Raw genomic sequence first — 26828 nt, 5'->3', positions numbered from 1 at the left:
TTTATAGTACTTATAAAATAATGCCTATCCTGGGCTCTCTGTGCCTTTGCCATAAATATAAAGTTGAGTCACAAGCAGTTAAAAAAAAAATGGAACCGAATCTATTCTTCACATCCAATCCAGAAAAATAGAGACTGTACCTGTGGTGAGATCAAGGAAGACTCATTATGATACTCTGTCAGCTTCAGCAAATCCCCCTTCAAGAGCCAGTTCTGTCCAGGCCTTCTCCAGATGGCATATCTAACTCTTCATCAAGTTATTGATCCTGCCCATAACTTGAGCTGCATGTTGAGGTTATAGAACTGGTAGAGATTAGCCCCTCCCACCATCACTTCCTGTGTTTTCAGACAGTGACCGGCAGGTCTGCTCTTGTAGATCTGAGCGGGAACCAGCTGGGCTCCCTTCTCCTATCTGACTGGATAGATTTACTCCCCCTACTCCAGATTAGGGTCTTCAGGAAACACTTGTCCCAGTCCTGCTGCTATTATCCAGTTAATGTACTGGGGCCTAAGATGTCCCAGAGAGTGCACTGGGCTAGTGGCCTTTCCCAATGGCCCAAAGGCCTATGGGGCATCTCAACTTGAGAATTTTAAAGAATCAGAGCAGTGGCACAGTGAGGAATGCTTTCTTCTCTTGCTGCTTAAGAGAAGGAGTGATGGCAGAGGGTGGGTGGCAGACCTCCTTAATGTACTGGATATTACAGGTCATTCTGCATTTTGTTAAATCAGGCCAACAGAGACAGCTCACCTATAATCCTGTAGTCTAGGACAAAAATGCACTGAGCTGGGAAGCCATTAGACCGTTAGTTCAAATGTCACCTCTACTGTTTGCTGTTTATATTTTCTTGCACTTCACAGCCCTTTAAGGATTGGGATATGAATCTTTGATCAGTAAAGGCCCACACCTTGTACAAATAAGTAGAGAGGTTAGACAAGGTCCCTTCTGGCAAAGTTGGTAATAAAACCTGGGTCTCTAATGTGGCAGACCCAGGTGTTATCCACTCATCCATGCTGCCTTTCAGATTGAATGTGCCAAATAAATATGTTTTAGCTATCCTGTCTTTAGCCACTGCACCACTCTCCCCTTCCGGAGCCTGGCTAGAATCCAGGAGCCCTAATCTCTAATATTTTACTCATGTCTAGCAAATAGTTATGTAACCTATTGGCAAAGTGTGTGTAAGGCCCCCTCTAGTGGCCAATCCCCCTGAAGGATAGCAATTACTCCTATAGCTAAGTGGCAGGGGTGTGTGCTGGGGATCTGAAAATCCAGGATTCAGTGTTAGGGGGTCTTTATGGTTGAATATGATAAAATCTGATATATAGTTTTCTTTGAAAAAAAACTGGTTTAGTTAAATCAATGAGAAACATTCTTTTAAACAGATTTGATCATTAAAATCTATCAATTATACTGTGGCACGCAACAAACAGGTGTTGGTTTGTCACACATTTTGATGTGGCGTCCCATGTGGGCAGTCTTGAAGATGAGGAGGTATGGTGGGCAGACTGTCTGCCTTGAAGTTCCTAACCCCAATTTATGGGAAATCAGCCAGCTCCTGAGTATCCAGAATATTGGCCAATCAGATGTCTTCAGAGGGAAAGCTCTCTTTTGGGTCTGACATGCTTGCCCATCCTAGCGAGGGTCTGACTGGTAAGCCTGCTCCTTCATAAATCAGTTTAAAAGTATTCAGGAAGCAGACTATCCACCATAAGCCCTCTGATGCATAAGGACCAACAAACACTATTTCTAGTCAAGTGCATTGGCTCATTAGTATTTTGAGGGCTGAGATCCCAAAGTGCACTGGGCCACAAGGAGATCCCAGAAAAGAGCTACAAGTAAGTGAGGAACTGGGGGAAGGTTCCTGGCACCAAAATTGCAGAAGGAGATCATGTGGGGAATGGGGATGATCCTGGGCATATTGTGTGGAAGCTGATATTTGGATGATAATCAGGGATGCAGTTATCACCAGATATTAGGTACAAATAACCTCCCAGTACTGGCCTCTCTGCCCATCATTACTGTTTGACTTTTGCTTAAGAATTTTTTCCCCTTTAAACATACTATGGTTAATCTAAATAGTGTTCATTCTTGCTTTTTAGTTTAATGATGTTTTGTTGTACACAAGCAGAGGCCTGACAGCATCAAATCAATTTAAAGTCCATGGGCAGCTCCCACTGTATGGCATGACAGTAAGTACAGCACCACCGTGGAAATTCTGTGGCTGAGGGATTTAATGGGAGATGTAGCTTTTCACTTGTTTGACTCCCACCCTAGGGTAGTGGAAACTGTTACGTCCATCTGCTGGCTACTTTGTGGTTTATCTGAAATGAGTTTGTTGTCTCAATCAGGTGTTCAGTGGGCACACCACAAAAGCCATCATCATACTTAGCAGCCTTTGCAGAGGAAAATCTGAGCCTGAATTGCCATCACAGCCCGTGATGCTCTCCAGTTTAAGGCTGAGATGCACTGGCAGAAGATGAGGGGGCTGCTCTTGTGTCTCTACCAAGTAGTAGAGAGATGAGTTGCTGCAGTGTGGACACTCTCCCCACCAACTGAGCAGGACACCAGACTGATGCACGCACTTTGCTAGTAGCCTCAGATAAAGGGTCAGGGTTGCATTGTGCCTTGCAGGCACTTTCCTGTATTGCAAGAGATGCAGAAATGCACCTTAACAACAGAAGCTCCATATAGCAGCATATGAACTTTGTGGCTGCATGGTGCCTCCTGGAGCTTCCCAGCATGCAGGAGGTGTGGCTGGTATATCACTCTTTAGGGCTCACCCTCTCTGTCCTACACCCTTTAATGCTGCTAAATTAGCACAGTCTCTGATGGGCACAAAGCACTGGCCTTGTGCTCAGCTCTTGCTTGTGTCCTCCATTTCTTGTACCTTTTCCCATCCACCAGCCTCAGACCCCCACACTGTGAGAGAGCATAGTCTAGCCATTAATGTGTAGTCAGTGGCATCTCATGTTATATTGGGAAGCTGGCAGAAAAATACTGAACAACTTACTGTAATTGTACTCCCTGTTATTTTCATCACCACTCTATTCAGTGTCTTCTTTGTAAATGTACTTGAGGCCTACGTGCTCTCAGCCGTTCTTGGCTTTGAGAGTTATTGTCCCACTCTTCAGAGTTGCATTAATTCCTTATTTCTGGAAGTCTGCATTTACTGATCCTGGGACGAAGCATGATTGCCACTGTTGCTGGAATTTCCCCAGTCCGGCTGTTAGGTTCCAAGTTTTGTCTAGTATTTCCAGGAATCCAGGCAGGCACTGATGTGTTCATCTGGCAGCGCCCTGTTCTTACAGAGTGTATGTTCTTCAGAAATTCCAGCCTTGCATGTGTCAAATAATTCCTTTTCCTATCTTCTGTGTGTCTGTTGATGTTCTTACTGAAAGTAGGAAAATGACCGTCCTTTAGCAAACAAAACAGCCTTAGGTCATTACTGCATCTAAGACTGACAGAGTGGAAGAAATAAAGAATCAATCCTGTGGTGATCTTTTCTCTGCCTCCCACCACACTTTTTCATTTTCCTCATTGCCTAGCCCTATTGAGCTGCTTATAAGCTGCTTTTTTAGTTTTCTCTGTTTCCATGTTGGTGATTTTCTGCTATATTTTCCAGTCTCTCCCCTCCCACTGTTCCAATCCATAAAACGTGTACTTCCTACAAGCCATGGCTAATGCAATCTTACGGTGCATGAACCTTTGTCTCCTAGATAGAAGAAAGTGAAGAGGAATGGGGGGTTCCTCATTGTTTTACATTACGAGGTCAACATCAGTCCATCATTGTTGCTGCAAGGTAATTCATTGGAAATGCATGTCCACAAGCCTTTCACACAGCTGTGCAGGAAGCACAGAGCAGATGGATAGAATTTCAGTTTAATTTGCTCTTAAAATAATTCTGCACAAAAATGCTTTCTGCTGCCTGAGTAATAGGCTTGCTAAAAAATGGAGTAAAACAGAGTCGTGAATTAGAAAATTGTGTGGCCAGTGTTTTATCCCAACCTAACTTCTTAGAATCAGAAACAGCCTAGTTAGACAAATTTAGTCATGAGTAAGGCAGCTAGTATCACAGAGGTTGTGGAAATCACGGATTCCTTGACTTTCCATGACCTCTGTGACTTCAGCAGTCGCTGCTGGCGTGGCCCTGTGGCCAGCCACTTGGGCAGCCCCGCAGCCAAGCCACACCAGCCGCTGCTGGAGGGGCTGGCCCCAGGGACCAACCAAGCAGTGGTTCCGGGGCTGGCCTGAGCAGCGACCAGAACAGCAGCCCCAGGGTGGTCGCGGAGGCCATCGGAGAGTGGGCCCCGGGGACTTTGGAGCAGTGGGTGGCCGGGAGCAGCAGTCAGCCCCCATCACCAGAGCAGAGGCCAGCCGTCGGCCCCCCAGTGCCTCTCCTGTGCAGTGCTGCTCCAGGAGCAGGTAAGGTTTAGTCAGGGGTATTTATAGTAAAAGTCATGGACAGGTCACGGGCTGTGAATTTTTGTTTATTGCCCGAGACCAGTCCATGATTTTTACTAAAAATACCCATGACTAAATCTTAGCCTCAGTCATGAGAAAATAGATTGGGTACCGAACTCAAATTGTGATTAGCTTTTACAGTTCCTCTGAGCCTGGCTTCAAGCGAATGAAACCTGAATCTCTATTCTTAGTACCCGTGCTGAAATGGACAAGTGGACTGAGGACATACAGATGGCGATAGATCTGGCAGAGAAAAGCAGTGGTCCCGCTCCTGAATTACTGGCTAGTAGTCCACCTGACAATAGTAAGTACTGTATGAAGAGGAGCATTTTACCCAATAGTCACTAAAATTCAATGATAATGGAAAAGAAGACATTCCTTGAAATATAGTGCTGCTGTATCACATTACCCCAGAGTTATGAAATCTGCTGGCTGAGGGTGCAGTCAGCCTAATACTTTAGAATTAAGTATATGTTCCAGTTTAATGCTTTTTATTGAAGTTATCAATATTTATGTTTCTTTTGTTTTAGTTCAAATGTATAGCAGCAAAACTCAACTGAATTAAGATAAGTGACTGTAAAACTGATCTCAAGCATCATGACTTCAGGACATGTTTGTTATACAGCAGTGCCAGTCTTCGGGAAGCTCTGTTTCAGAACATTAATTCAAAATCAGAGTTAGAGCCAAAGTAAAGATACCTTAGTGAGTGCTGGATGTGTTAGCCTTTGCTGGGAACTTTTAAACAGAGTTGCCCTTTTTTAACCTTTGAGTAAGCCTGTTATTTAAAGAAGAGTGTTAACTAAAATCCGTTCATGGAATTGTGAACATATAAACTTCTTAGCAGAGCTGGAGCTTCATGTTTAATACTTTTTTCCAGTCATGTATGTTGCAAGAAAGATGCTTTTTCCCTGAATTTCATAGAGTCTCCTGATGAAACTACTGTAGACCAGGAATCAGAGGACGATCTCAGTGCATCCCGCACCTCACTCGAACGTCAGTCACCACACCGTGGCAACACTACGGTGCACGTCTGCTGGCACAGAAATACCAGCGTTTCAATGATCGACTTTAGTATTGCTGTGGAGGTATCTGCCTCAGAACAATCTGAACTGCAGCTCCAGAGAATCTCTTCAGTGACAATTTTCCTTTTGCTCTAGACATTGGCTGCCTCTTTTATTAAACTCCACACCCTCTTATTTGCTTTTTGGAGTTCCAACACAACTGCCCTAGTTATTCCCCTCCCACAGTCAGATATTGATAGTTTGGCTAAAATGTAAACTTTGATGATTTATTTAGCAATCTCTTAAAATCAATTTGATTCTAATTTCACAAAAATAACCTGCATTTTTAAATGCTAGATTTTAAAAGTCTAAATTCACTTTCAGATCACACCAAAGAAAACTCCCTTTGAATATTTTTGTTTGCTAATAACTATTAATAACTGAGTAGGGCTGAAAGGACATTGTCTCTGACCTCTGCAGCCTTGTTTCTTGATTTTCTATACTAACTTACTTTCTTTACTTTAGCCATCTTTCTCTGGGAGCTTAATGCGCTCACGGCTTATTTTACTCTGCCTTATTTTTTATTTGCACTTTCCACATCAATGTGATTTTTATGTTGATCACAGCTAAACCAATTTCATACAAAATGTTCGGAGTCATGGCAATATTAACTAGAAAAGCCTCGGGTATTAGAAATAATACACTTAATTATTTTTGTAGAATAGCTGAAATCTAAATAAGTCCTTTCCAAGTTTTAAATGTATTTTGAGAGGTTCATGACTAATTTAAAGAGGATGTATGAAATTTTATGTTTATAGGTCCTGCTTAGGTGTTGTTTCTTAAATCACTCCAAAACAAAAGTAAAAATATAAATTAGAAAGGAAAGTAGAAACTGGAGGGAGCATTGAATGCTATATCTACAGACCTCATGGAAATTAAATTGATGCTCAAAGAAAAGAGTTAGGGAAAACACCAGTAAATTGCAAATTGGTTTAGCATCCATTTCACTGGAAAATGCCTCTAGGTTGCTCTAGCTATGATGATCTCTCTATGGGCCAGGGACTATGCATACACTTTATCTGCAGTGTCTTCTTAAGCCAATACTCTTCAATTTACAAGAATAGGGTTACAGCTAATGTTCAAACTTTCAAAAAATAAATGGTGCTAATGTTCACAATATTCGTTTCTAGCTCTACTTTTAAACAGCGAGGCTGAGATGCCAGAAATTTGACTTGATACTCCGCAGGGGTAACTAACCCCTCTCCCCACAAAAAAAAAAAAAAAATTCACAAGAGCTTGATTCTGACCCTATCAATATGGCTTGTTTTCCTAGGATATCAGTATAGTATGTACGAACTAGATGATACACTAGGTAGCTCATAGCATGTAGCTGAGTGTGGGGCAAACCAGGACACCTGATGTTTAACACTTGCATGGTAACTTCCATGCATTTGTAATATCACGCATATGTACACCTCAGAATATAAATGTGACCATTTCTCAAAGCCAGTTTAATAAAACTTTACTTAATTTTCTTAACAATTTTAATGATAAAGTATTTAGTTATGTTTTGAGGGCTAACACTCCACTGCACTACTTATCCCTTCCCATGCTTAAAATGTTACTAGTGAACAATGGAAACTAAGCAATCTAGAGGCACATGCCACCGGGTAGGCATACATCTTCAGTTGCACAGCTGTTCCCATCTTTGGTGGGTTACCATTCATGCTCACATCACTCTGTGGATGGCTTTCATTTAAGCATTATCGTTTATTCTCTTTCTGTGTTTCTCTCTCCTTTCTGTCTTTCTTGTGGTAGAAGATCCTCTAACTGTCAGTGACTGTTCTTCCCTACCTGCTGGACTGATCAGTGATCAGCGGCCTGTTTCCCTTTCATATGTCTGCTGGTACCGAATGCAAAGCCTGTCCTTTTATGATATCCTCCAGAGTAATGAGGTAACCAAAAAATTAAGGAATACAATTGTGTGTTGTTTAGGTCAAACACACTGCAATCCAACTTTAAAACTGAAAAGAGAGGCTGGGATGGTTTAAAACAATGCTTTAAAAACACATTAACTGTAAACCCAGTGCAGAAAAGAGGGGAAAAATTTCAAGACTACTTTATCATTCTTGGTAAAATGTATTTTACTGGCTGCCTGCATTTTCTGCTAGTAGCAGTTAATGATGGCTACTAGAATTAAATTGTCATTGTTGCAGATTCAGGGCTTAATTGACAGTATGGTGTAGTGAGGACTATGCAACATTTAACATAATACAGCTGTATAACTAGGGGCACAGTGTTGTTGGATGGTAGATTGACTCTTATTTTGTAGGCAGAGAATTGCTCAGCTGGTATAGTAGTGTGCACTGTAAGGGTGTTGCTCAAGCAATTTAAAAAGAATACATTTAAAAAGAGCAGGTAGCAATATTACAGGAGCCACAGAGATTTGGAAGAGAGCACTGATTGTATATGTATCTGTGGAGAATGGATGGATAGAAATAATAGGTCAAAAGATGGAATGGAAACATTGCCTCTCGCTAATTATAAAAGGAAGCAGTATCTTAAAGAACCACCCACCATTAGGGCACTGTGAGGAGGAATAGGGGAGGTTGAGTCACTTAAGCAAGGGACATAGCATGACATTAAAAAGAAGACAAAGGAAATCCGTTATGCTTCCCATTATTCAAAATCCAATTGCTTCTAGTATCATCTAGACTAGAGCCCAGGGAGAGAATGGGACATGCAGGCTAGATGAGGTGTGGTAAAGTAGGCTCCTAAAAACAAACTGACAAAAGCCAAGAATTTTTTTAAAAACGATGATAGTTTAATACCTGTGCAAAAGAGAGAAAATAAGATTTCAAATTTAATTATGTTTTTGGTTATATTTCATGGCTTACGTTTATTTAGTTTAATGAAAGTTTAAGTAGCTATTAATAAATATACACACGGGGCTCAGTGAATTAGTGAAGGAAACTGCCCACTAACTGGCTTTTAAAGGAATACTAACTAGTATGCCAGTTTATAAGTAATTTAAATTTAATTGAAATTTATCATATTAAGCTATCCCATCCAACAAAAGGGTTTCTGCATCTAACAAGGTAACAGCAGATCATTTTTTCTTACAAAAATTATATTATAAACAAGCCTCATTTAAGGAATGAAAGGGATTTCTGATTCTGAAAATTCAATACCAAGATTAATGACCAATAGGAATAATAAATTAATGTAAATAGAAAAGCAAAGGTTCTTTACATGAGGTTTGGCTACTCTCCATCATTGTGTATGATTTGGTTGTGCATGTCTATTTTACTACTTTCCTCAATTTCAGAATCAGCTATCTGGAAACCTGTTAAGAAAATTCAAGAACAGCAATGGGTGGCAGAAGCTCTGGGTGGTATTCACCAACTTCTGCATGTTCTTCTACAAATCGCACCAGGTAAACAAATTGCACAGGTTTGAAAGACTATGTGTTTTAGAGTATAAACACAAAGATAAGAATTCAGCAAAAATTCCATTCTGTTATTGGCAACAGGAAGGAAAAAATGGACGTTGGTCAGGGGCATTATAGGCAGGGCTGGTAGCATCACCCATTATTAAGGTTGTCTGACACTTTCTATTATTAGTATATATTATATGGTACTCTACCCACTCATTTGACTAGTTGAGGAGAAATGATGTTTGATATTATTACTCATGGTATAGTATGGTCTTCTCCTGACACTTCTGTGAACACAATGATATAGTTCCAGAGGTTATGCCCTTGTGATTTACAGGCAAATTAAAAAGTTACAGGTCCCAATCCCAAGAATCTTAAAATCTAAATTGTACATAGCAATGAAAGCCAATTAATGAATGTAAGGGAGTTGGACATAGGCATCTAAGGAAGAGAACAATGACCAATCGTGAAATAAAACTGTTGCTTACCTTATACTAACTGTAGTTCTTCAAGATGTTTTGTCTAGATAGATCCCACTCTAGGTATGCACGTGTCCCATGTACGCAAAAGGTGACTTTTGGCCAGCTGTGTCTGTTCGGGTTGCCTGTTCACCTTGCATGTCCTCAAGCTCCTCGCCTGAAGGCATAAAGGACAAAGCAGGTCAAATGCCATTCAGTTCCTTCACTAATACAGAATCCCCAAGGATAGAGGACTCTGCATTAGTGGGAGAGAGGGGCAGGTTATGGGATCCATTACTCAAAACATCTGAAAGTACCAGTTACTGTAAGAAAAGTTACTACTTTTTTTGAGTATCTGTCCACACAGATGCCTCACTAGGTGAACAGCAAGCAATAGACTCTGCAAGGTGGTGGTTCCCAGAGTCCTATTTAAATAAGGACTGTAAGACTGGCCTGCATCTGATCTAGAGGCTGAATCTAGAGAATAATGGCTTGTGAAGGTATGTTTCAAGCTCCAACTAGCAGCTCTATAAGATCTCAGGAATAGAGATGCCTCTTAAAAAAGACCAAGATGTTGCCTGGGCTCTAGTGGAGCATGCCTTGATTTGAGACAGTGGAATTAACTTACTCAGTTCATAATAAATTCTAATGCAGTCCAACACCTATTTTGAGAGTCTTTGTGTTGAAACAGCCTGTCCTATGGATCTAGTACCAAAAGATACAAGTAATATTGGTGATTTGAAGAGTGTTTTTGTTGTATCAGAGTAATGTGAGAGAGCTCTTAAAACATCCAAAGTGTGGAGTTTAGTTTCTGCAGGAGCCGAGTGGGGTCTTGGAAAGAACACTGGTTACGTGAATGAAATTATTTTTATTTGGAATTCCGTGACTGCTGTATGGAGAAATTTGTAGTGAGGACAAGGAGTTACTATCCTCCTCCTTTGAGTGATGGTTCCTACCTGTATTCCATTTGAGGTGCATGTGGGGGGTATGCACCTGAGACCAGAAGACTTTTAATTAGCATGTCCATTGGTCTGTGCCTGAGCCCTGCACCTCTTTGTGCTCTGAACCAAGGGCATATGGGGCAGTGCAGACCAACCACCTCTCCAGTTACTTTCTACCACTTGTTGTCTGAGACGGAACTTCTCTAGTGTCCACAGCTTAGCATTCTTTGTTTTAATAGTTCTTCTGTTCTGATAACAGTTTGATTGATTTTAGCGTTAGGCTTAGTTCTCTCTTCGAGTGATTGCTCATATGCATTCCAATATAGGTGAGTGCGCGCCCCGTGCACGAGCCTCCGGAAGCTTTTCTGCCCCTAGCAACCCCCTGCGAGTCAGCTCCTGCGCCCCCTGGAGTGCCGCGCTCATGTCGCGGTATATAGGGCACTGCCGACCCCGCGGCCCCCCAGTTCCTTCTTTCCGCCCGTGACGGTCTTTGAAACGCTGCCCCTTGCTCATTCGCAAGTAGCAATCTCCTACTTAGTTTGTTAGTTGTTAGTAAGAAGTTCATAGTTTTTATATAGTAAAAAAAAAAAAAAAAGTTAGTTGTTATAGTTGAAATTAGTTTAGTTAGCCCTTAAGGGCTACGCGGAGCCATGCCGGGCTCCACGGGGTTCAAAGCCTGCGCTGAGTGTTCGAAGGCTTTCCCGGTCAGCGACCCGCATGATCGCTGCCTGGGGAGCTGCATCGGAAGGACAAATGTCGAATTTGTAAGTCCTTCAAACCCAGGACTCAAAAGGAGCGCGATGCCCGCCTCAGGACTATTCTAATGGAGTCGGCGCTTCGTCCAGTCTCCCAGCCCTCGGGGTCACCGATGGCACCGAGTGTTTCATCGGCACACAGCGCTCCCCCGGCACCGACAGCGGCACCGATGCACAAGGTGCCGAAGAAAAAGAAACGGCTGGAGGCCGTGTCCATGGACTCCCCCCTGCGACCGGTACAGCAGGGGGTGCCACAAGAGATGCCCCCAGCCACGTGCCGTAGAATCAGTTCCGGCACCGGCATCTCCGCGCAGGGAGCCTCCCCCGACCCCGGGGGTGAGGGAGCGCCCCTGCAGGGGCCGTCGACGCCAGAGGCGTTTGCAGCGGCACGAGCCCTCATGGCCATGCCTACGCCTCCGTCCCCCCCTCGGCCGAGGGAGTCAGGGACGGCGTCTTGGGGTAGACCCGTGCTGGGTTACCCCGGTGGGCAGAGGAGACAGGGATCAACGTCTCCCCCAGACAGTCGAGGAAGGGGGAAGCGGGAATTCCCCTCCTCGCTCCGACCTTAGGTCGTTGAGCACCTTGACACCGCAGCACTGGGAGCGGTCTAGAGGTTCTGGGAGCAGCCGCTCCAGCTTGGGCGACAGATCCTCGGTGTCCCGGCACCGTCCTACCACCAGCTATGCGGCACCGAGGGAGGCTGAATACCCTCCTCGACCTTCGGTACGCAGCTCCCGGCACTGGTCGACATCGCCCAAGGATGCCCGGCACCGCTCCCGTTCTTGGCACTGGTCTTGTTCGCCTGTGGAGCCGAGACGCTTAGAGCGCACACGCGAGCACCGCTCTCGATCCTCGGTGCGCAGCTCCCGGCACCGGTCGCCGTCTTCCAGGGATGCCCAGCACCGCTCCCGCTCTCGGCACCGATCCCGTTCACCTCCGGTGCCCAGAGCACCACTCTCAATCCTCGGTGCGCAGCCCGGCGCAGATCCCGGTGCCGCAAACGACCAAAGCACCTCGGCACCGGTCTAGATCCCCGGACCGCACTTGCGCTGACTCCCGGGAAACTAGACACCGTTCCCGATCTCTTAGCAGCCGTCGTTATTCAGCTGCTCCTGAGTCTCATTGTCGCCGCTCAACATCAGGAAAGACTAGCCCTACACGCAGCCCGGTGCGGCCCTCGGCACCGCACACTTCGGCACCGAGGGATTCTCCTGCACCGCACCATGATAGAGGGCGTAGTCGCGAGCGGGACCACCCCAGGTCGCCGGCAGATAATCGCCGTAAGACCAAGAGGGCCCGGGGGCATTCGTCCACCAGTTCCAGCCGGTCATCCCCACGCCGTCACCATAGACACCGCCGCGGCCACTCCCGATCATCCCGGAGCAGATCTCTGCCCGACCGAGATAGGGACCGGACAAAGTACCCTAGATCGCGCAGTCCGGCACCTCGCGGGCCCGGTTCATATACGGCACCGGGACCGGTACCGACATGGGTACAAGGGCCCTGGCAATGGCCCTATTGGTGCCCGTGGCCGCAACAAACGACCCAGGGCACAGCGTCAGCTCCTTCAGTGGCGGCCCAACCGCCACCTCCGCCTCCCAGCCAGGACAAAGCACAGACCTCAGATGAAGAGTCTGACCCCATGGAGGGTCCTTCCACGGGTCCCCTCCAGCAGTCCTCCTCCTCTTCCCCCCTGGACACTACATCCAGGGACCAGAGAACCCCCCTTCCTGATTTTAAAACCCATCAGGAATTACTAAAGAGGTTAGCTGATAACCTACAGATTGACCTCAAGGAACTTTCAGAGGAGGAGGACCCTCTCTTTGGGGTTTCAGGTTCAGCGGGACCTTCCCGGGTCACGCTCCCAGTCCATGACCGGGTTCTTAAGCTGGTCAAGAACCTCTGGGAGACTCCTGCATCAGTAGCTGCCACCTCTAAAACTGCTGAGCGCAAATACTATGTTCCCCCTCAAGGGTTTGAGTATCTCTATAATCACCCTCCCCCGGGGTCGTTGGTGGTAGATGCTGTCAACCAAAGGGACAGACAAGGTGCCCAGTCGAGCACTCCCAAAAATAAGGAGAACAAAAAATTAGATCTCTTTGGGAGAAAAATTTATTCGACTGCAGCTCTGCAATTACGCATAGCGAACCACCAAGCGCTCCTTGGCAGATACAACTTGAATCTCTGGGCTTCCCTCCAGAGGTTCCCTCGCGCGTTGCCACCAGACATGGCGGAGGATTACAACACCATTCTCCAGGAGCCGCTCTCCAATCCGCCAGCGATGCCACCGATGCGGCAGGGAGGGCCATGGCATCTGGAATAGTCATGCGACGATCTGCTTGGCTACAATCCTCCGGTCTGTCGCTAGAAGCACAGCAGGCCATCCAAGATCTGCCCTTTGATGGCATAGGCCTGTTTTCAGATAAAACAGATAGTAAACTCCATGCCTTAAAGGACTCTAGGGCCACCCTAAAGTCGTTAGGCCTGCATGTGCCACAGGCCACAAGGCGCCAGGGCAAACAGCGCCCTCAAAGACAGCAGCAGCCTGTCCCCAGACTGCCTCCCCGGCCTGCCCAGCCAAGGAGGGGCCGAGACCGCTTCAGGCAGGCGAACCGCAGAGACCGCCAAGGCCCTGCAGGGAACTCCCAGCAAGGCCAGCAAAAGAACAATAAGCGGTCCTTTTGATGGGACGCTCGAGGGCAGCTCTCTCTCCATCCCATCGGATCCCACTCTACTTTTCGCAGACAGACTGCGCCCCTTCCTCCGAGAGTGGCAGAGGATAACCTCGGACCGCTGGGTACTCAGCATGGTGAAACGGGGTTATGCCCTCCAACTCTCAGCATTCCCACCGGACTTTCCCCCCACCCCGTCCCTCTTCAGGGACCCATCTCACGAGCTACTCCTCGTCCAGGAGGTGCACTCTCTCCTCCTTCTCAGGGCAGTAGAGGAAGTTCCTCCTATGGACAGGGGCAGGGGGTTCTATTCCCGGTATTTCCTTATTCCCAAGGCAAAGGGAGGCCTCAGGCCTATTCTAGAGCTTCGTCGCCTGAACAAGTTTATCAGGTGCCTCAAATTCTGTATGGTCTCCCTAGCCTCTATTATTCCTTCTCTGGATCCAGGGGATTGGTATGCTGCCCTCGACTTAAAAGACGCCTACTTCCATATCTCTATCCTCCCTGGGCACAGGCGTTTCCTCCGCTTTATGGTAGCAGGTACCCACTACCAATTTTCGGCCCTGCCCTTTGGCCTCTCCTCAGCGCTCAGGGTCTTCACAAAATGCATGGCGGTGGTAGCTGCCCACCTCCCGCGCAGAGGCGTCCAGATCTTCCCCTACCTCGACGATTGGTTAATACGAGGAAGATCTAACTTGCGCGACATGCACCAAATTGGGGCTGCTCATCAACGAGCAGAAGTCCACACTCACCCCGGTGCAGCGCATAGACTTTATCGGGGCTACCCTCGATGCGGTTCAAGCCAGAGCCTTCCTCCCACTGCCTCGATTGCAGACCATGGCCGCCATAATCTCGGAGTTACACAGGTCCCCCACGACGACAGCCAGGCATTGCCTTCAGCTGTTGGGACACATGGCGGCATGCACATATGTGGTGAGGTTAGCTCGCCTCAAACTCAGGCCTCTCCAAGGTTGGCTGACTTCTGTGTACACCCCATCCAGACATTCCCTCTCCAAGGTGGTCACCATCCCAGCCCAGGTACTAGCTTCCCTCAACTGGTGGACAGTCCCGAGGGAAGTGCTGCGGGGGGTTCCCGTTGCAGAATTGACCCCCTCTGTAACGCTAATAACAGACGCTTCAGACAGGGGCTGTGGAGCCCACATGAGCCAAGACCTCAGCACGCAGGGTCTATGGTCGCCTCCCGAGTTACACCTGCACATCAATGTCAGGGAGCTTCGGGCTGTCAGGCTGGCCTGCAAAGTGTTCCTCAGGTTCCTGACGGGCAGGGTGGTGCATGTCCTTATGGACAATACAGCAGCCATGTTTTATATAAACAGGCAAGGGAGGGCACGCTCCTCGTCCCTGTGCCAGGAAGCCATACAACTATGGGACCTTGCGGTGAGGCACGATTTTCACCTATCTGCCTCTCACCTCCCAGGGGTCAGGAACGACGAGGCGGACCGCCTCAGCAGGTCATTCTTACCCCGCCACGATTGGTCGCTTCACTGGGAGGTGGCAACTTTTCTCTTCCACAAGTGGGGTGTTCCCCAACTAGATCTGTTTGCCTCAGCGTGGAACAAGAAGTGCCCGAGGTTCTGCTTGCTCCGGGGGCGCGAGCAGGGCTCCCTCTCGGACGCCTTCTTAATAGACTGGAAGGGGCCCCTGATGTATGCATTTCCCCCTGTTCCGCTACTTCCCAAAGTCCTTTTGAAAGTCAAAAGAGACAAAGCGGATGTCATCCTGATTGCACCAGCCTGGCCCCGACAACACTGGTTCAGTATGCTGCTGGACATGTCCATAGCCGAGCCATACCCCTTCCGAAACGCTATGACCTCCTCTCCCAGGACCAGGGTCGCCTTCTGCACCCGGACCTGGACTCCCTCCACCTGACTGCATGGAGGCTCTGTGGTTGATGGAGGGAGAGAGAGCCTGCTCAACACAAGTTCAGCAGGTCCTGCTGGGTAGCAGGAAGCCTTCCACTCAGGTGTTGTATAAGGCTAAATGGAAGCGTTTTACCTTTTGGGCGCAATCCCGGGGTATCTTACCCAACTCTTCGCCCATCCAGGCAATCCTAGAGTACCTGCTACACTTAAAGATGCAGGGCCTCGCACTGGCCTCCCTGAGGGTACACCTGGCGGCCATCTCGGCCTTTCACCGGCCGATGGAAGGGAGGTCTATCTTCTCTCGCCCCATGTCCTGTAGGTTTCTTAAGGGGATAGAGAGACTGTATCCGCAGGTCCGTGACCCGGTACCTCTCTGGGACCTGAACTTAGTTCTCTCCATATTAACAGGACCCCCATTTGAGCCCATGGCTACATGCCCTTTGCTCGTCCTTTCCTGGAAAGTGGCCTTCCTAGTAGCCATTACATCGGCTAGACGGGTCTCCGAGTTAAGAGCTTTGACCTCGGAACCCCCTTATACGGTCTTCTATAAAGACAAAGTGGGGCTGAGACCCCACCCAGCATTCTTACCTAAGGTGGTGTCTCAGTTTCACTGTAACCAAGACATCTTCCTCCCCGTGTTTTTTCCCAAACCACACGGATCGGAGGCCGAGCAGAGATGGCATTCCTTGGACGTCAGGAGGGCCCTGGCCTTTTATATCGATCGTACAAGGCCATTCAGGAGATCAACCCAACTGTTCATTGCAGTCGCGGACAGAATGAAAGGCTTACCTGTCTCTACACAATGCATCTCTGCATGGATCACCGCCTGCATACGTACCTGTTACGATCAGGCGAAGGTGCCGCTGCCGGGGACAGTGATGGCACACTCGACCAGAGCCCAGGCCTCATCGGCGGCCTTCCTGGAGCGCATGCCACTGCTGGACATCTGCAGGGCAGCGACCTGGTCATCAATCCACACCTTCTCATCTCATTACGCCATCGTACAACAGGCAAGAGAGGACGCGGTTGTCGGCAGAGCCGTACTAAGAAGGGCTACTCGACAGTGACTCCTACCCGCCTCCAAGGTATGGCTATTTAATCACCTATATTGGAATGCATATGAGCAATCACTCGAAGAGAGAAAACAGGGTTACTTACCAGTAACTGTTGTTCTTCGAGATGTGTTGCTCATATCCATTCCAAACCCACCCTCCGTCCCCGCTGTCGGAGTCGGCAGAAAGAAGGGACTGGGGGGCCGTGGGGTCGGCAGTGCCCTATATACCATGACATGAGCGCGGCACTCCAGGGGGTGCAGGAGCTGACCCGCAGGAGGTTGCTAGGGGCAGAAAAGCTTCCGGAGGCTTGTGCACCGGGCGCGCACTCACCTATATTGGAATGGATATGAGCAACACATCTCGAAGAACAGTTACTGGTAAGTAACCCTGCTTTTTTAGTGGTCTGAGGCAGTAGTCCCCTCCATTTTCCTGATCGGTGGCAGCCTTGATACTTGTGTATTGCCTCAGAAAAGCTCATATCCCCTCCAAGTGTAGCATCTGCCAATCCTTCCCTTGTCGAACCCATCAATCCTGTGAGTTCAGACTTTGAATATTCCTGATGGATCAGTTTGATGCCACAGTCCAACCCTGCCTCATCAGGCAGAGATACCGAGAAGTACCCCTTTGAGCAAGATTGTCTCTGGTTGCAGAGCACAGAGTTCAGAACTCTGGCTGTAAACAAGGCAGACACAAGAAGGATAAGAGTGTAAACATTCACAAGGACAAGTGTGGGAAATTCCCCATCTAAACCCTTGTCTGAGGATTTCTCCCCTGACCCATTACAAGTTGGGTGAGATGCTGCACCCCAGAACAGGTGCGTTAGGAGCTCAGAAGGAACATGTTGTTGGTTCCTCAGCATCAAGGATGCCCTGGAACTGTCATTGACAGAACTAGCAGGACCATTCTCTGCACCAGTGAGGGAAGGGATCAAGTGGATGCCTTCTATTCCAATGGTACTGACTTGTGCGGAGGAGGAGTCATCGGAACTAAGAACCACTGTCTGCACTAGATCAGTGCTGCCAAAACGACTACCCCATGATATCCCTCACTGGAGACCACCTCATTATCCCTATGATCCTTCTCAATAGCCTCATAAGGGTCCTTGGGATCCATATATAAGATTTCCTAAATACAGATGTACAGAATGGGAGCCACAGCACTTATCCCCACATAGGGAAGAACCTCAACCTGCTCAGGAACAATCTGAGGAACCACCTGACCAACTGGAGTCACTAGCCCCCATGGGCTTATTGTCCTCACCATATGGTCATACCATCACCACTGGATGACATCCTAAGGAGAATTGCAGATATGCTCTAGATCCCCTTGGAAGAAGTACAGGTACACCTCATAAGTTACTGGACATTCTCTAGAGTACAGATCCTAGTAAGGTGGCATTACCAATCAGTGAGGCTTAGTACTGGCCAAGATGATCTGGCATACTCCAGCCACCTGCATTCCAACTCTAAAAAGAATGGAGAAGTATCTTGTACTATCTACAGGGGGTTAATACTTGTTCTTGGACCCTACTCTGAACTCGTCGGTGGTGTAGGCTGTCACCAAACGGAACAAGCAACACCAACCCAGATCTACACCCACATATAAGGAGGCCAAATGCAAAAAAAACATTCACTTGTGCAAGTTTACAAGCTACCAGGCTTTAATGGCAAACTATGATTTTGTTAATTATAATTAAAATCCCTGAATTTGTCAACAAGCCACCTAAGCAACCACAGAGAGTAGTTCCCAGCAATCATTGAGGAAGATAAATTGATAGTTAGATCTGTCCTCCAGGCTGCAGTAGATGCAGCAGACAGCTTACGACTTGATGGCAACATCTATAGTCATGAGATGGGCTTTGTCTCTCCAATCTTCTAGATTCTCCCAGGAACTCCAATCAACGGGGAAGGATCTTCTTGTCAGTGAAAATAACGTGTTCAGTAAGACAGATGACTCATTACATACCCTCAAGGACTCAAGAGAAAGAAAGTTCTACACCCAGGCCCAGAGTAGCTGCACCTGACAGCCTAGATCCTGGCTCACTGATGCTTACCAAGAGTTGCTGCTTGGTAGCAGTCCTCAACATCTTGGTTTAGAGCAAGAAACAGTCAACAAGACATATGTATTGATCTAAATGGAGGTAGTTTTCTGTCTGGTCTGAACAGCAGCACTTGACATGGCTGAAGGCATTGATTCCAGCTATACTGAACTTTTTGCCTTCAATCAGGGCTGTCCCTTAGCTTAATTAAGGTTCATCTGGCTTTTAATTTGATTCACCATCCACTGATATACAGGACATACTATTTTACAGTGACAAGACGAGGGACTGACCCATACCTTTCCACCAGTCAAGGAACCCCCTTCTCCTTGGGATCTTAATGAAGTGCTGGTGGGTTTGAGACCACCTCTATTCAGGCCCATGGCAATTTGCTCTATCCACCATCTATTGATGCAGATACCTTTCCTGGTGGCCATAACATCAGCCAAAAGAATAAGGGAAATTCAAGCTGTTATGGCTAATCCCTCTTATACTGTCTGTCTCAAGGACAAGATCACTCTGAGATCTCATCCTATGTAAGGTGGTTTGATTTTCATATGAATCAATCAATTCACCTACTGGTCTTTTTCCCTATGCCTCATCTTTCACCTGCGAAAGCAAAACTCTATTCTCTTGATGGTAGGGCATCATTCTTTTACCAGGATAGGATCAGATCAATCAAGACAATGCTGTTTGCAGCATTTCCAGGACAGATAATGGGACAGCCACTATCTTCAGAGACTGTCCAAGGGGGTTTTGGTGTGCATATGTACTTGCTATATTCTTGCAAACAAGGTACCACCTGGACCCATTAGATCCCATTTGACTCAAGTTCAGGCAATCTCCTTCACCTCTCTGAATAATCCTTTGATGGAGATCTGTTGTGACAATTGGTCTATATATAATTTTTGCCTGCTTAGGAATTTATCATGGAAAGTAGGTCATTATTTTCAATAAAGAATGTTATAAACAGGTGCAAGAGAGCCAGACAGAGAGATTGAATTAGTCCAAACAGAAGTGGCCTATTGATATGTCAAAGACTGGGGTGAGATCATACTTGTTAAACAAGAAAATGTTGAAACAGTTACCGAGGTCAGGTATGGTCTTACAGAAACGGATTTAATTGGTGGACAAAATAACAAGGAAATGGACTTTTGCGTCCCTCATGCCCCTTTTGGTGCCTTAAAGAAAGAAACTTTATTGGGAGAAGGGCAGAAAACAGATGCCTGTCACTCCTGCCATCTCTTGGGGCCCCAGGCCTGAGAGATGTCCTGACCAGACCAGGCCAGCAAGAGGGATCCAGCTAACATCAGCAGCTCCAGCTGAATCCCAACCACCATCTGGGATTGGACACTAACAACATCAGCAGCAGCAGCAACAGCTCCAGATTATCTCAGCTTTCTCTTTTTTTTAAACTCAAAAAGGACATCTTTGATACTAGCTGAGCGAGACTGTTAAGGGTATTTTTCCATCTAAAACTCCTTCTAAGCAAAAGGGAATAAAATGAAAGCCTTATTTCACGCTTTACATTTCAAATGCTTTAACTGTTCTTCCCTCTTTTCTGTATCTTTAAAAAAAGGTTAAAAATTAATGGTGTATTTGCTATGGTACTAAGCAGGATGCCAAACCCTGGATCTTGTTTAACACTGTTTAATAGTGGACAGTGGCTGGGTTATATGAACACCTTTGGCCCATCTAAATTAATACAACAGATCTGTAGGGTAGTATTATGGCATGCAGTTCACACATTAATTACTCATGGAGCAGACCACTGGTACAGTGGTCCTCCAGTCAGTATTTCAGACTTTTATTGTTATACTTCTAAAACAAACAGCACGATCTTATTCAGGGGGACAAGGCAATACACCACGTTCATTGTGAATACAGAAATTTCAAAAAGCAATTGCTTGCACACTTTCACACACATACACAAGGTTCTACAAAGATGAAGCAGAGTTGCCTCAGTTGCTTGGGTTAGTCCACTGGCCAGGTGGCTAAAACACGAGGGAGGGAGCAGGTGTGCACCGATGCTCCTGGAGGATGATTGTAGAACCAAACCCAAAGTCCTCATCTTTCTGTCCTCTTTTAGAGGGGTAAGCTCTCATGCCATTCTGTAGGTTCTGCTTCATCATGCTGCATCCTAATGTGATTATTAATCATCCATGTTTTGGAAGCATGACCATTGTTATTTTTCAAAGTTCATCAGGTTTTCGTCCTTCGAGGTGGATCCCAGGGTGATGAGGGTGGGCAGCCATCTGGGTCGTAAAAGTTATCTTCACTCCCTTGAACATCCAAGGCTGGTGCCTCTTCCTGTCACTTTCTGGTCTCATATACACACATCACTCATTCATCTATTCATATTCTAGTCTCTTAAAATTTGCTTAAAACTTGTAACTGGAAGACACAAGTGTCCTTCAGAAACAATATTTCTTTTAATCTAAACCATTCATTATTATTACGAAACATCCTCATTTAATATTGAATCTTTGTTTCAGAACATTTGCTGATGTCACTTTAAGCAGTGATCTTAAAACGTGTAATTCAATAATAGCAACAGTTTCACAGAATGATCTTTGGTAACTTTACAAACAGGATCATCAATGACCAGGTATTAGTTTTGGACAACCAGATGGTGGTTTCAAACAAACTTAAACTTATCACCCTACATACCCAAAAGGCAAAGGCTCACAGAAACTGTTATGGTGGTTTGTCATTTCACATGGAATCAATATAACAGAATCAAGCTTTGGACCTACATTACCACCAAGCAAGGATACCACTTGCTAGTCACGAAGAGTGGAATCTGGGTGGACAGTCACTCGAATTCTAGTTCAAGCTGTCGTATATACTGATTACACATCCTGCTATTCGCCATCTTCACCCTCTGGCTGAAGTGAAAGGAAGTGAGAGGTGGTTGACCTCTTTCCCCTTAAAACACTCAGCTACAAGGGTTATGATGGCTCCCAGGGCCCGGGCATGTTCCCCAGCTGATATTATTTAATCTTGGTGCACATGTGGTCCATGCATGCAAGTGTAGCATCTGTATAGACAGCACAAGAACCACAATTAGTGTAAGGCAATGCTTTACCAGTACTCATGGCTCCAGTACCAAGAGAGACTGAGAAGTCGGGGACAAACATCAATTAGAGGAGATTCCAGTGCAGAGGCTATAGCCTAGTAGTCATAGTCAACTGTTCAAAGGTGGAGCCAGAACTTTTTAACTGGTAACAAGGATGATAAGTGGGTGCCAGGAGCCATGCTTTTTCTACTAGGGGCACAAGAAGCCATGGAGGAGATGGGTTCTAAAAAAATCAGCAGGTAATGAGGTAACAGGTTGTCTTTAACCTGACAAGACTTAGCAGCTGGGGCACTAAGTGAATGTAGCTTTGAAACTGGTAGGCAGGTCTTTCTGACAGAAGGTTTCAGAACCTAACATCCTCTTCATCACATACTCTAGCAAAAAAATTTAAAGAAGCATCCCCTAAGTGTGTATCAAAAGAGACTTTTCAGGCCCATGTGACTTTCCAAGGTAGAACAGGTGGTCATAGTGGCATAACAGACTGGCCAAGTTTTAGAGCCTGGAAACTTAGCCACAGCAACAGTAATGTAAGTGTTTTTCTTCATGCTCAAAGAGCGAGAGGCTTTTAACTACACCAAGGACAATAAGAAAGCTCTATAACTACAGGGTTGCAAAAGACTGAGGATGTTTCATCTGGCAATGAGAGGTGATTGGATATGTTCTGCCCTTGGCCAATGGACTCAAGGACAGGCAAAGCATAGCTATGGTGGTTAAAGGAATCTGCTCTACTGTATAAGCTTCTAGAGTGGAATCTTTGTGGACAAATACTCAAAGAAGATAATCCTTGTTATATCTTGTAGTTACCCATGCAGGTGACAATTCAATAGGATTTTTACTGCTAGAAAGCAGCTTTTCAAGGATAGAGGGAAGATCAATGTTGTGTGCTTTCTTTAGCAATAGCTACAGCGACCTACTCCTGCTAAAAACCTTTTGGAGAAAAATAAACTTTAAAAATGGCCAGAGGTCCCGTCTCGATGGGTCACATGCAGTAACAGCAGCAAGGTTAGGTTTAGCCTTGTAAGCCAGTGAGTGAATGTTAACATTACCATTACACAGTATAGCTTTCTCAGCAGCCCTTAAGGCCACATCTGTGTAATTATGACCCATTCATAAAACAAACTTTTTTTTCCAGGTAAGAGTGGGAAATTTTTAAATGTGTGTTTGTATATTTGGAGTTTTATGGACCAGCATGCACTTGCTGTCACAGTATTTTTTACCCATTGTTTCTAGGACAATCATCCTTTAGCCAGCCTTCCTCTACTGGGATATTCACTTACCATTCCTTCTGAAACTGAGAACATTCACAAAGATTATGTTTTCAAGTTACACTTCAAATCCCATGTGTACTACTTCAGGGCTGAAAGTGAATACACATTTGAAAGGTATGTCAGTTTTCTGCTAAAAAGAAAATAGTGACTTTGTGTCAGGCTGTTCCAATGAGGTTAGGGCAGATGTAAGCAAAGTGAACTGTTACACAAGTCTGTACAGCCAACTCATTCATCATGGATAGAAAATTATACTACTTTATTTTGAACACAGTGCTGCAAAGTAAGGTACCAGGTGGTGACAGATGCAGGCTAGTTCTCTGAGCTGCCATACATATTTTGAGTAAAAGCTCTTTTTCAGTTATATACCAGAAAGTTAGTTCATTTAAAAACCAGCAGACAATGTGCTGCAGCACCACCCCAGGCGCAATCATGTGCATCAGTCCTTTTTATTTGTGGAGTATGAAATGGATGTAAAACCCTAGCTGCCAGTCAGTGGGTGTGGAATTATATATAACTAAGCTGCCTTTACCCCAGGTGTGGCTCTTGTTTTATACTTAGTTTGTAAGTGCTTTGGGGCAGGGATCATCTTCATTTTGTACAGGGCCTAGCACAGTGGGGTGCTGGTCTATGAATGGGGCTCCTAATTGTTATGATAATACAAATAATTTCAATTGCTATACCCTTCTAGCGCAGTGTGTGTTAGAGTTTTGCACACCCCACAATTCCAAATCATCAGAAGACACACAGGGCATAAAAGGTGGTGCCAACTCCAACTCACCAATGTATTTGTTTTCAGCAGGAATAAATTTAGCTCTTTACTTTAGCCAAACCATATGATGTGTACCACACTCACGATTTAAGGAGGTAATATGCAAACCAATAAAGCCCCTCATCTGAAACATATGAATTTGTCTGTTGGGCTGAACATGTTACTGTTAGAAAAATAAGGCTTTTTTAATACCTGAGAATTAGACCAACTGGAGTCATATAAATATCAACCAGCATCTCAAACATTTTTTTTAGAAATGTACATAGAAAGTACCTTTTCCCTCTAATGATGCTTCAAATTAACTTACAATGGACTCTTACCAGACGTCAGTCCCTATCTTCATTTGAGAAGGAGCACATGCTTTAAAACCCGTTCACTACTGTAAATAGGAAGGGCATCCTGTGACCCCTGAAAATAAAAAACACATAATATAATGGACAGTACAGTGTAGTTTAACACAGTACACTGACAGCCAAGGAGGGCTTTCTGAAAAGATGCAATTTACCTCATTTTTTCTTTGTCTTCCCTCCACAGATGGATGGAAGTGATCCGAAGTGCCACCAGCTCTGCCTCACGCACCCGTGTGTTAAGTCATAAAGAGTCTCATGTGTATTGATGGCTAAACACTCACCAAGTTGATTGTTCTAGCAGTTGCTGCTTTTCTAGAGGACATCTGAATATATTTTTTCCCTTAAATTTTAGTACAACTTACATTTGTTTAAAAAAAAACCCACCACCACAAATGGTTTTGCAGCAACTTTTTGATTGCCTCAGCAAAGCTGTTTAACCTTAAGCCCTTCACATCTTCTGACTAGTTAATCATCATCCTGCTGGCAGCAATTAGTTTCATTCCCTGTATTTTTTGTCATTCTGTGTGCTGTTTTTTAGCTTGTGCCAGTATTAAAATATTGTCCTCCTTAGAGTGCCAAATGCCAAAAGATATTTCCTTGCCTCAAAGATTGCAACTGAAAAACAGTACAAATTAATTGGTAACTTTAGTGAGGCAAATGCTTTTTCTTCTCTTTTCAGAAACTTTTCTTTTTAAACATCATAAGCTGTAGACTGCTGGATTTTTAAATGTAGTATGGATTTTCACAGTATCAAATATAAAGATATACACAGTAAGCAGTCTAACAGTAATGAGGTAATGTTCAGATTTAATTTTTCAGTCTTTCTACATACTAATCAAGGAATTACTAATTTTCTATCTTAAACAGTTTACAGCTCACCAATCTCATTTCACTTTGGGGTTACATATACTATAAATGAACTATAGGATTTATCCTGCCTTTTTCTGGGTGCAAGTTGACCAAAATTGTGTGTGTGTGTGTTAGTTTTGAACAGGGAATACTACTTGCAAGATGAATAGTTTTAAAAATGATCAGTGCAATATTATTTGGGCTATTAATGTACTGTGAATAATGCGTACAAGGAGAAATTAAAGGCTGCGGTAGTGTTTTGCTGTTTGTTTTTCAAACTTGACAAAACCTGTATGCTGCAAGAACCACAGCTAATTGTGACGGAGTAAACTGAAGAGTGTTCTTGGTAATTAAAGTGGACTCAAACACTATAAACTTATGGTACTACTTTCCCAGGCTTTCATGATGCCTGCATCTGAGTGCAACTGTTTCATTTTTAACATTTGTAGTGGTCTACAAACTTTTTTGAAGCTCTAGTCTCTCTAGAGTGGTACTACTAATATCTCAACAAATTATGTCTTTAGAGAGAGGGCGAAGGATATACACAGTAGCTAAGACATTGGGCATAATATATTTTATCTTATAGAGTTCTTTGGATCATTCATTCATTGAATCAGAACACAGTCTGTCAGCAGTCTATTTTCTTCATTGTTTTTCTTAAGTTTATATTATGTATATAATATAAACACAAGTTCAACCACCTGCACACCCAGCTCTCTCCCATTTAAGGGGTCCTTTCGGGGAACACTGCATGAAGACAGAGGGGCTTGGATAAATATGGGAACCACGAAGAAAGGAGTGGGGATTATTCTACGACCATTTTTTTTATTATGTAGCTCTTGGATTTGTTAATCACTTGTTCTTACATTATGTATAAAATGGTTTAAGTATTGCTCACAAGAAAAGGGAATAAAATACCTCACAACACAATCAAGCATACTGCAATTTCAAGGCAAAACTTTGTCATGTGTCTTTTTTTTTTTTTTTTAAAAACTTTAATGCTCCCAAGAAGTACCAAATTGCTTAAGGTCAATGCTGAAAAGTTATTTAGATTTAATTCGTAACCCCATGCCACCATTTTCAAAAATAGGAGACAAACTGCTAGCCCTGACGGAAAAGTATAGTATGGTTGAATCATTTCAGCTTTGTGATGTCTGTATGTTTATAGGGGAAGGTAGTGTGAGTTGCAAATATAGCATAAGCTAGCTGTTTATGGTGTTCTCACTGTAATGATATTACAGGCCCTGGACTTGTCTTTTTTTCGCATAAATTTCTTAGGAAACGAGACTTTTTCTATTTGTTAGCAGACTTTCATATTTACATAAAGAAACAAGTACAAAACATCCTCTTTCTATTTGATAATCTTACATTTCTAAGAAACTAGCAATATGTAAATAAAATTATGATTTAAAGTTTATTTAAAATTTGTTTTAACCACCCTGAAAGAAGTCTTGTATTGATTGCTTAAACACTCACTAAATGATCATTCAGGCAGTGCTCTTTTCCTTAGAGACAATTATCTTTCTCAACATGCTTTATATGTTGAGAAGCTCAAAGCTTCATCTTACTGTAGGGCCCAACAACATCAAATTATTCTACAGATTGGGTACAAAATAATATTACAGTAGGTATGTTTACATCTAAAGGTTGTTTTTTAAACTATATTTAAGTTACAATTTTTTTCAAAGGTTAATTCAGATAAGGGCAAAAAAAATGCAAGAAAAATTAAGAACAAACCACAGCATAAGTCACACAGAAACTAGGTGTGAAATTCTAGACTTTGGAGAACTCACAGTACTGACTGACTACCTAGAAC

General features: G+C 44.7%; 1 protein-coding gene across 7 annotated transcripts in view; it reads left to right on the top strand.

Moving 5' to 3' along the window:
- Positions 1–25942, top strand: part of FARP1 (FERM, ARH/RhoGEF and pleckstrin domain protein 1) — a 343144-nt gene extending 317202 nt beyond the window's left edge. For 6 of the 7 annotated variants that reach the window (XM_067536881.1, XM_067536882.1, XM_067536880.1 and 3 more), the window contains 7 exons: positions 2097–2186; positions 3714–3796; positions 4650–4762; positions 5380–5543; positions 8788–8895; positions 23007–23158; positions 24348–25942. In XM_067536881.1, coding sequence (XP_067392982.1) covers positions 2097–2186; positions 3714–3796; positions 4650–4762; positions 5380–5543; positions 8788–8895; positions 23007–23158; positions 24348–24429 — 792 coding nt within the window. In that variant the 3' untranslated portion in view covers positions 24430–25942. The remainder of the gene's footprint in view (positions 1–2096; positions 2187–3713; positions 3797–4649; positions 4763–5379; positions 5544–8787; positions 8896–23006; positions 23159–24347) is intronic. The other variant, XM_067536884.1, reaches the window with a different exon arrangement.
- The last annotated feature ends 886 nt before the right edge of the window (positions 25943–26828 follow it).

This window comes from Emydura macquarii, unplaced genomic scaffold, assembly GCF_026122565.2.
Source record: "Emydura macquarii macquarii isolate MOO-44397 ecotype Brisbane River unplaced genomic scaffold, CSIRO-AGI_Emac_v2 contig_3671, whole genome shotgun sequence".
In the NCBI taxonomy this organism is placed as follows: domain Eukaryota; kingdom Metazoa; phylum Chordata; order Testudines; family Chelidae; genus Emydura; species Emydura macquarii.
Note: the sequence above shows the minus strand (reverse complement) of the source record. Positions and strands in the feature narration are given on the sequence as shown.